The following is an 11,680-nucleotide window of genomic DNA, read 5'->3' on the forward strand; positions in this document are numbered from 1 at the left end:
CTTTGGTATCAGGCGTTTTGATCCTCCGACAAAATATCCCCGACAAAACATCCCCGGACAAAATATTCCCTTGACAAAATATCCCCGACAATTAATACTAAAATGAAAATTCTTGATAACAAACTATCAGTTATAATAACAAATTAACAATTATTTACACATATAATAATGAATTCATTAATAAAATTTTATTACAATAGTTATCAACATAAATTATGTGACGCCATTTGGCGCAATTCAATAATAGGATTTATCAATTATCAAAGTAACGAATACAAAATTAATTATCACATAAAAACGTAATTCACAGATTAAGCATTGGACAACAAAAATATAAATGATTGCATAAATGTATTATTAAGTAAAAGAAATTAATTTCTAATAAATATTTTTTCACAAAATTATTAACACAAGTTAAATTTTTTAATAATTAGTATTACTATAAGAACAATTGAAATAATATAAATAAATAAATAAATAATGTGTCATTACATGACAGATGTTCATTTCTAACAAAATATTCATCCACATCAAGAAATAATCACGCGACAGTCGAAATAGTTAATTAAACATCAAAGAATAGTCAAAAAAAAGTTAATTTTGCTAAAAGATCGATTTAAACAATAATAATAAATAAATTTTTTGTTACTAATTGAAAGAAATTATTTTTGCTACATTCTTTACATAACCCAACATATCAGATGAATCGTAATTAAGAACAACGCGTTTTAAACGCTCATCGTAATCACGATACTCTTTACGACGATTGTTAACATTAATACCGGTATTAATTTGCGTCATACAAAGCTCCGTATGCACTTGCTCGTCTCGCAAGGCATTAAAAAAAACACCAACAGTAGCATGGTGTACAGAAACACCACGATTCAATCGATTATGCCACCCCTCTGTAGGATTGTTGGTCCGAAGCCAATCATTAACAACAGCATTGTAACAATTCCATACTGATATCTCAAATCGAGGCTTCTCTCGTTTTTTTTTGTTGTGGCGTGGTTTGCCGATCCAATTGCCTTGAAAGTACAGCAAAAATTCATCAAGTTCATCCTCATGTGTTTCATAAAAATCCGTTGCAACAATTAATTCATAGCACTTAACAACATCTGCCGTTGGTACAAAAGCTAACGCAGTCAAAAGCCTCAAATTAACAGCAAAGGTAATATCCGTATTGTAGAGTTTCTGTAATCCACACGATTGTATGTGACGCCATACACACTGAGAAAAGTGATAAAAACACCCTGATAATAATACGCCTGAATATTTAATTTTAAAAGCAATCATAAATGCATCCTCAAAATCATTCATCATTCGAACAGGTTTATAATTCGGTAAGGCAGCACGAATTATTTCCAGTACGCTTTCATATAAACGTTGAGTTTTATTCGGAGCCAATATATAAATTAAAGGCAATGTTTTACCGTTCTTCAATCCATGAATGGAATACAATTGTAAAAATATACCAGGCACACTACGAAAAGTTCCGTCTGCCAACCACTGTTCACATGTCGACAAATAAATCAGATTTCTTTGAGTGGTAAATATTAAGAAACGTTTTTTATCACCACCGCTATCGTGCATTAAAAAAAGTTCGCCACCATGAGTGTGCTTCAAATCCTCAGGCACCACTAGATCAGCACGTGATGCAAAATTAACAGTATGTGGAATATCAGCGATCCGACTCCGATTAATTGAACGTGACATCGACTCAGGCTTCGGTAATAAAGCGACAACAGGAGACGATATCCCTCGCAAGGAACGTGAAATAATTTTAGCTGGTTTGTCATCGGTTTTCCTAGCACGTTTGATAATTTTATTCTTTAAAGTTTTTGCTTGAACGCCAGCAGCATCTCCAGGATGCTCATGGATTGGAATGTCACCAACAATATCACCTAAATAACGAAAAAAATTAAAATAAAAAACTACAAATCAATGTCAAATATATATATATATATATATATATATATATATATATATATATATATATATATATATATATATAATTATATTAAATAAAATATTTTAAATACATTAAATAAAATATAAGGAATTATCTATAATATTTACCTGTGCGCAGATCAGTATTAGTGTGTATTATCAAGTTACATTTAGGGTTAGTGGCACAACGCCAAGAAATATTATTTTTATTCACCCTTTTTTTGTATACAAAAAACCTTCATGGGCTAACATTTTATTGCCCTTTTGAGACATAACAAATGTCAACGGCATTGCTTTAATAATAATTGATATAAACTAACAGCACAAAGAAAATCACATGTTAATAAACACAGGTCAATGCAAACGACAGCAAACGATTAAACACAAAAGACAATAAAACTAATGAAAATTGATATTCGATCAATCGATAACACAGCATCGATAATTTGAAATTACCTATGATAATAAGAACATAGTTTAACCTTTAAACACAAGATGGCACACAAACTTCAGAATTAGGCGGTTATAAACAAAAATAATTTTTCTTTAACGTAATAAATCAATAAAATACTTTTTTCAGTTAAAACATAGTTTTTTTTCAGATTTATCATGAATCAATGTGGGACAATTAATTAATTAATAAATAATTATCTAATAAATAAAACACTGTTTTTTCAGATTTATCATGAACCAATCTAGGACAATTTAAAATGATAAATCAATCAAAAATTTTTATTGTAGTATTAATTGTCGGGGATATTTTGTCAAGGGGATATTTTGTCAAGGGGATATTTTGTCCGGGGATGTTTTGTCTGGGAGATTTTTTGTCCAGGGATATTTTGCCGGAGATATTTTAGCGGGGGATCAAAAATCATGGAACCTGGCACTTTTGGGGCGACATCTATTTTTTACGGCGTCATTTATGACGTCACAGGTTGTTCTGGAACTTTCTACTGCGCAGTTGATTAGCCGTTTCCCACCTATAAAAGAGGCGCGTGAGACCATACTCCACAAAAAAGAAGTACGAGTCTCTGAATGAAGTACGAATCTCTGCTCAAATATTCTCTGACGTTTACTGTGTTAAAGTTTTTGTGAAGTTCTCTGTGAAGTTCTCTACGGTTTTTTAAATAATTTTTTTACAAAAAATTATAAACAATTTTTAGTTTAAGTGAAGTGCATAGACATTATTTTTAGTGCAACTGACACTTATTAGTTTTACTTTTGTGCAACAGACACTTATTAGTTTTAATTTTTGTGCAACTGACACTTATTAGTTTTTAATTTTTTTGTGCAACTGACACTTATTAGTTTTTAATTTTTGTGCAACTGACACTCATTAATAGTTTTTAGTGCAAAAGACACATTTTTTTTTTCTGTGAACAATTGATAACAACATTATTTGAAAAATGGCGCGATTTGTTGATGCACTTCACGGTTTGGTGAATTCTGTTGCACAATCATACAATGATTTACAGTCAGAGTCAGTGAATGAAGAACATTGTCAGAGGTGCTATCAGGTGTGTGTTGAGACAATTAAATATTTCGAGACTATTTTGGCAAATCCACAATCGAGTGTTCAAATTAAGAGAAGCGTTCAAGCAAGTATAGTGCTTTTGTGCTGGTATGGCGATCAATTTGCTCAACTCAGCGGCCTGGCTACAGGTGGTGATTTGAGAATGCGTCATCGACTCATCAAATGGCAAGATCTCGAAAACGCTTTCTCAAACAACATTCGAACTGGATTTGTCACATATCTTGCTCACACGGATTTGAGAGAATTTTTGAATGATTCTCGAGAATTAGTTTTCGAAAAAATCCAAGAAATGTTGGGTGATGTTGCTGGGGTGAAAATCAACGTCGAACTTGTATGTAAATTTCGGAATGAAAAAATTAATGACGTTGTTGATGAAACTAAATCATTCAACACTACAAGTCGGGAAATTACACCCACAACATCTCTTGCTGATTGGTATGCTGACCATGTCAACGAGAACCTATTGAAAACGTTTGAAGAGTTCAATCAAAAGGACTCGGGGTAGAGATTACTTGAGATCCACAGCTTGGTCATCACAATGCTCAGATATGTTCCTCTACAAGCTGGAGCATCAACTTTTGTTAGACTGCCCAAAGATATCCAGATGAAACGTGCAGTCTTAAACACGAACTCTTAAACGTGCAGCAACACACGAAGCTCACACTCAACATCCGGAGAGGACAACATCGTACCCTCATTACAGCAGCGTACTTCAGTATGAAGGTATTGATTTTCCAATTACCCCGAAAGATATTCCAAAATTTGAAACCTTAAATAATTTGTCAATCAATGTTTACGGGATTGAGTCAGAATTTAACGGTTTCGGAGATGAAAAAAGTATCATTATACCATTGTATTTAAGTAAAAATTGTAAGTCTGATGTAAAAAAAATTCATCTTTTAATGGTGCAGGCGAACGTAAATTTAAATATGTCTAATGAGAATGATTATAAAAATTATAAGCCTGTTTATCATTTTGCCTTAATTAAAAATCTATCGCGATTAGTGAAAAATCAAATTTCTAAGGCACATTGTAAATTATATTTCTGTGATCGATGTTTAAGTCACTTTAAAACAGAAACATCTATCAATAACCACAATGATGACTGTTTCAAATTAAATAAAGTCCGTATGAAATTTCCCACTAATGAAAACAAAATATTAGAATTTGAAAACTATCGTAATAAAGACTCGGTACCGTTTGTTGTCTACGCAGATTTAGAGTGTACACTAGAGCCTCAGAGGGATGATGATATTCAAAATCACGTTCCACACAGCATTGCATTTTATCGTCACTGTAATTATGACAATAATTTGTCAAAATTTGAAATTAATCGTTCATCTGATTGCGTAAAGTGGTTTGTCAATAAACTTGAAAATTTCGCATTTAAAGTTGAGCGGTATTTAAAAAATCCCATACCTATGAAACCACTTGACAAACAGCAACAAAAGAGTCATGATCGGTCAACTGTTTGTCATATTTGCGAAAAAACAATAGCCTCTGATAAAGAGAAGTGCTATGATCATTGCCATTTTACGGGTAACTATCGCGGACCTGTACACATCTCATGCAATTTAAATTACCCAAAATCTAATGTAATACCGGTAGTTTTTCACAATTTATCTGGATATGATTCTCATTTGTTAATTAAGTCATTAGCAACTGCTTTTAAAGGTAAAGTCACATTATTGCCAATTAATAAAGAGCGATTTATCTCATTTTCAAAATCTATTGATGATATATCTGTGTCTTTACGTTTTATAGATTCATTTCGATTCATGGCATCAAGTTTAGAAAAATTAGCATCCTATCTTGATGATGACAATAAAAAAATCACAAAACTTCATTACCCAGATCCAGAAAAATTCCAATTAGCTACTCGCAAGGGTGTATTCCCGTATGAATACATTACAGACATTGATAAGCTTAATGACAAACAGTTGCCCGATCAAAACTCGTTTTTTTCAAAATTATCTAATAATGGTATAACTGACGATAATTATGCATTTGCTCAACTTGTCTGGAATAAATTTAACATCAGTACATTAGGCGAGTACTCTGATCTATATCTTAAGACTGATGTACTACTCTTGGCCGATGTATTTGAAAATTTCAGACAAAATTGTTCAAATAATTACAACTTAGACCCGCTGCACTATTACACAGCGCCCGGATTAGCTTTTGATGCAATGCTGAAGTACACTAATGTGGAACTGGAACTGTTGACTGACCCCGAAATGGTACTTTTCATTGAGAAAGGTATACGAAGTGGAGTGTCTCAGTGTACTAATAGGTATGCGAAGGCATGGATACATGGGTAATGAATTTGATGTTAACAAACCCGAGTCATACTTGATTTATTTTGACGTCAATAATTTGTATGGCGCGGCAATGAGTATGCCACTACCTAAAGGCTCATTTGAGTGGGTAGATGAACATGATTTAAATAATATAAATAACTTTGTAAATGCCAATGACAATGTAGGACATATTTTAGAAGTAGACTTGCACTATCCTCAGGAGCTACATGAGCTACAGAAAGATTTACCATTGTGCCCTGAGCACTTTTTACCACCGGGTAGCAAGTCTACTAAATTATGTACAACACTGTATGATAAAAATAAATATATAAATCATTGTGCAAATTTAAAACAATGTTTAGGTTTAGTAATGCAATTGAAAAAAATTCATCGAGTGCTTAAATTTGAGCAATTCCCATGGCTAAAGACATGCATTAACAAGAATACAGACTGTAGGAAGGCTGCCCAAAATGAGTTTGAGAAGAATTTCTTCAAACTCATGAATAACGCAGTCTTCGGTAAGACTACGGAGAATATTAGGAAACACAAAGATGTTCAATTGGTTACAAGATGGTCTGGTCGATATGGTGCATCAGACCTTATTTGTAAACCTAACTTCCATAGTCTTACAATCTTTGACAAAGACATGGTTATAGTGGAAATGAAAACAACCCAGGTATTTTTTGACAAACCTATTTTCACTGGGTTCGCGATTTTATAATTATCAAAGATATTTATTTATGATTTCCACTATAACTATGTCAATCAGAACTTCACAAACCAACAATCTAAGTTGATGTACACGGACACTGACAGTTTAATTTACCACTTTACAGTACCAGACATCTACGAAATCATGAAACGTGACATTTCAAAATTTGATACGTCGGACTACCCCCTTCAAAATTCGTACAATATGCCAATAGCAAACAAAAAGGTCCCAGGTCTGATGAAAGATGAGAATAATGGGAAAATTATGACTTATTTTACCGGACTTAGGGCCAAACTATATGCATACAAAATTATGAATAATAGTGTCACGATTGGAGATCGTGATGGGCGTAGGTACGATATTCGTATAAAGTATACTGAATAAAAAGGTACTTACATTGATCAAGGACCGATCCTATGACCTGGGCTCACGTGACCAAATTCTCAGTTTATTCTTTTTATATTTAATTCGCGCCCACACAATATTGTTGAAGACAAAATTGATAAGACCCAAAACGATTTCCAATTTATTATGTGACTCATCTAATTTCACAATCAAACGTCGAGCGGTAAAAGTAAGATTGTGTACCCCCTACTGTGAACAATCGGTCTGAGCGGCTAGACAGGTAGTAAAATATGGGATAAAGGAAGGTGGGTTGCCGAAAAGCCTCGTGAAGCTAGTATCTCATTGTTAAAGTAAAATTTTCTGTTAAATGATGTTTTCAAATGTTTTATGTTAACGAGTATTTATTTATTAAATGACTCAATATTCTCAAAATACAAAAGGGTTACAAATGGCAATATTTAGAATAGTAAATATAATAGCAAATGTTTCATGCATATGGGTTACAATAATTTCAGAGTATATAAAAATAAAAATACCAAACAATGGTTACAATATTTAAAAACTTACCCTAAACAGGTTTTGGTGAGGTGTCAAGACTGTCAGCAGTTACACAGGACACTTATTCACGACGCGTTCTCGCGGTCAATTAATGTGATTTTAATTTATCGAATTATTTATTTATTTAGTCTACCTTGTTGTATAAGCTTCAATGTTTATGCGTTTTAAATCTCTGTAGGTTAAATTAAAATAAAGGTCTTCGCGCTTTTCGCGGTAAAATAATTTCAATGTATTCAAAGTCTTCGCGTCTTCGCGGTAATATAAAATATAAATTTATAAAATCTTCGCGTATTTTCGCGGTAAAAATATTTCTAAATATTATTCAAATTCTTCGCCTTTTCGCGGCAAAACATTATTCAAAATCTTCGCATTTATCGCAGTAAAATATTCTTTGATTCTTCACGTTTCTCGTGGTATATTTCAATATAAAAATAATAAAATGAATGAAATTAAATGGATTATAATAAGATGAAGATAACCAATGCTGTACTGGTGCTAAACGGTTGATATTAGTTCACGACTTACAACGATCAAGGACCAATCGTACGATCTGGGCTCACGTGATCGGATGCTATACGCTAATATCGCGTTGATTATGCTTCTGAAGCTAGTAGAAAATAATATACCGATTATACGAGTGCTTACGACGATCAAGGACCGATCCAATGATCTGGGCTCACGTGACCGAATGCTCAATCGGGATATCAATCCTCTAGCCACGAACACCGTCAAGTGTCCGGAGTTCGGTGAGGTTCAGAGTTTGATTCCTAAAAGAACTGATGAGCTAAAGTCCATGGTCTTTTTATATGATCCTCGCATATGAAAAGTGGTGGTAACCAGTTTCCCATACGAGAGGACTCGGACTCGCCCGAAAGTTCTAGGCCCATGCACACGTGTGATCCCTGGGAAACAGATTTTGACTATTAAAGTAGGCTGATGACCTGGCGCCACTCTGTCGCTGAGCATGCTCGTGTAGGAAACCATAAATTTGGAGGTTTCCATTAGCTTTCTCTAATTTCCAAGAATCACATGCAGGTGCGCATGAGTTGGGTGGTCTATAGGTTTAAGATGAAAAATCAAAGAAGACTACCGCTTCTATGCTTAGATTAGTTAAATGGGAACGGATACATAAATTTTAAAAGTACGTTAAGTAAAAATGATGAAATTTCCAGAAAGAGAAATATATAATACGCGTGGTCCATTAGTACAATACGACTTAATTGTAAAGCGTTGACAACGCTCAGGTAGGTATATTTGTCCAGTACGACTTCTGGCGTCAGTAAGTTGGCGTTATACATAAAAAGGTTTACGTACAGGAGGTTTTAGTGTGTACTTATTTTGGAAGAGAGAGAAAAAAAAATTAAAAATTTTTGAATGTAGCAGCCGTGACAATAGCAACACTAAAAAATGAGCAAAGGGGATCAAAGGTCCGACGTTGCGAACTATCACGTTTGATGATTTCGATAGATGCCTTCACGATCACATTAACTTGACAAAAAAACAGTACTTAAGTAAAAGTTCCAAACACAACGTGACGACAGTAGCACAGCACAAAATAGCCTTGAGCTGGACAGACGACAAACGACAACTTTTGGACAACTCAACCGACACATTGCCATGGGGATTCACATCAAATAATAATGATCATAAAGACGATAAAAATGTTATATCTATTAAAAAAAGAAAACTTTTGTAAAAAAAAAAATGCAAAATATTGTAAAAAATTAGTTTTTTTAAGTATGTAAAAATTAGTTTTGAGGATATGTGTGTAAATAAAATGAATAAAACATTTATATACAAATGAAAAAAATTGTTTTTTTATTTTATAGATATAAGTGTATTTAAGTTTATTTACAGATCAGATTTTTCAATCCAGCTGTTGTGGGAGCTATCGAAGCCGAGCCTCTTTACGTACAATTTATTTCCACGTTTTTTTATAATTTTCTCCACTAGATATTCGTCTGGATATTTGACTTTGCTGAGTTCCTCTGCATAAAATCCACCTTCAATTGGCTTATCTTGATAGTCTACAAGCTTATACGTTGTTGGATTCGTTTTCTGTACTGTCTTAATTGTAAAAATTTTCGTCGTCCAGTTGGGTGTGTAACCGTTCTCAAACACATGCTTGTACTTGCTGATTCGAACTTTATCTCCGACTTTGAATTTATTTTTTCGTGCTTGTTGCTGAGCTTGAAGAGGTTTGTATATTCTTTTCAGCAGTTCTTTTTCATTAGCAGCAGTTACATCAGCAGGTTTCATTTTAATTGTCCGATGTTTGGTATTATTGTAAGTATCCAATAAGTCTTCTCGTATATTAATCCATTTATAGGTACCACGTGCAGAAAAATCACGCCACATTTTATTTTTAAGTGTCCTATCAAATCGTTCACATATGGACGCCTTCAAGTTGTTGAATGTTGAGTACATATTGATGTTTTTACGTTGCATGAGTTCTTGAAATTCTTTATTATGAAATTCTTTGCCTTGGTCAACGTGCAGATTTTTTGGATCACGACCAAGTTTCATCAAGTGCTCGTATGTCAACATGACGACGTTGATAATTTCTGCGTGCTGGTCTGTGCAACTCATACGCTATTACTGATTTCTTGTCCTCCATTGTTAACAAAAATTCTAGCTTCCAATTCTTTTATTCGCTGTGTATTTCTACTGATTAAGCCTTTTGTAACTTTATACGTTTTATTTTAACTTTTAGTTCTTGATTTTCTTTTTTTAATAGCTTTACAGCAGTGTCGAGTGTTACCACTTGAGAGTGTAAATGTGAAATGATCTCAGACTGATCATTCCTTATACTATCATACATTAAAGATAGCTCGTGATATACAAGAGCACGTGTAAATTTTACAGTTGCTGCATCGCTATCTTCAGCAGGTTTTCAAACATGACACAGTCTCTTGCGCTCAACATCATACTGTCCGTCAACAGTTACTTGAAATCCTCGTTCAGGTGGTCCTGGCGGTCCACTGATTACAGCACCAGTTGGTAGTGAACGTCCAAATATATCGATACTCATTTTTCGCTCTTTTCACTTCAACAGCCAGCAAATAAGTGGCATAGATTTGACACAGCAGATGCTAATAAATAATCCCCGCTTTTCGTAGCTCTTCGATAATTGATATGATTTCATTGGTGTGACTTGGATTTCCAGCTGCTTGAGATGCCATGAGTAAACGCAGACGGTCAACTAGTTCATTTGGATCATCCCAGTAGACATAATCCATACGTGATTTTTTCTTTTTCGCAACCATAAAATTCGGTAATCCTTTACCTCTTGATAAGTTTGCATTTTTATCGTAAAAATCGGCAATATAATTATTATACTTGATTGTCGAGTCTTCATAAAAACTATCATCTGGTTTATAATTTTTTTTATGAGTATTTGTCATTTTAATAATTTCGAGATATTTATTTTTATCATTTTGCGTGACTTTTGAATCATCCGGCGATTTTTTAAATAATAATTCCAATAAACCAGGAGTAACAGAGTAATTTTTATTTTTTATTCTAATCTCATTATCGTCAAAAGTTATTTCAGAATCACCAATATAAAAATCATTAAAACGTCGACGAATACCATATCTCATATCAATATCTTTACTTCTTCTGTACACTTTAGCTAAATATGATTTTATTTCACCACTCACTGGCTTAGCGGGGGTACTCGATGCAGCAGGAAATACTTGTGTTTCTTCCAGAGTTCCACTTTTATCTTCAGGGATAATACTATCATAATTACTAGCATCATCAAAATCTGTATCATTATTCACTGCTGAATTATAATCTTTAAATTCTTCTTTGACTTCTTGCTTGATTTCTTGTTTGATTTTATGCTTAGACGACTCGACTAGACTCTGCAGAGGTGTAACAATAGGCTTAAACATTTCACCCATTGCCTTTTCAGCTGTGTCTTTACCCAACTTGAGCATTCTGTGCTTTCGTCGGATAGCATCACTAGCCTGGGATATCTGATGTAAGACATCTCTCTGCTTTGAAAGCTCCTCGGTCTTCATGTTGATGGGTTAAAGTTCACTTAATCTCTGATGACTATTTATCAAGTACAACTTAATTTATACTAATAAAACAGTCAAATCCTTTTCTATATCTACCACTATTTAGTTCACTGTCTTTGTCAATGACGACAAAACCATATTTACCATCAACATCATTCCAACATGCTGAACACAAATCTATGATTAAATTGTATGACATGTCAGTATTTACATGATCATTATACACATGCAGAGATAATAACTGTCAACATCT

General features: G+C 33.6%; 1 protein-coding gene across 1 annotated transcript; it reads right to left on the reverse strand.

The window, feature by feature from the left end:
• Nucleotides 1-417: 417 nt before the first annotated feature.
• LOC103574393 (uncharacterized) lies at nucleotides 418-2,259 on the reverse strand. Its single transcript, XM_014439563.2, has 2 exons — nucleotides 2,080-2,259; nucleotides 418-1,904 (listed from the first exon to the last, which is right to left on the reverse strand). The coding sequence occupies exon 2, from the start codon at nucleotides 1,714-1,716 to the stop codon at nucleotides 649-651; it is 1,068 nt and encodes a 355-aa protein (XP_014295049.2). The 5' UTR covers nucleotides 1,717-1,904; nucleotides 2,080-2,259; the 3' UTR covers nucleotides 418-648.
• Between the last annotated feature and the right edge of the window lie 9,421 nt (nucleotides 2,260-11,680).

This window comes from Microplitis demolitor, chromosome 7, assembly GCF_026212275.2.
Source record: "Microplitis demolitor isolate Queensland-Clemson2020A chromosome 7, iyMicDemo2.1a, whole genome shotgun sequence".
Taxonomy (NCBI): domain Eukaryota; kingdom Metazoa; phylum Arthropoda; class Insecta; order Hymenoptera; family Braconidae; genus Microplitis; species Microplitis demolitor.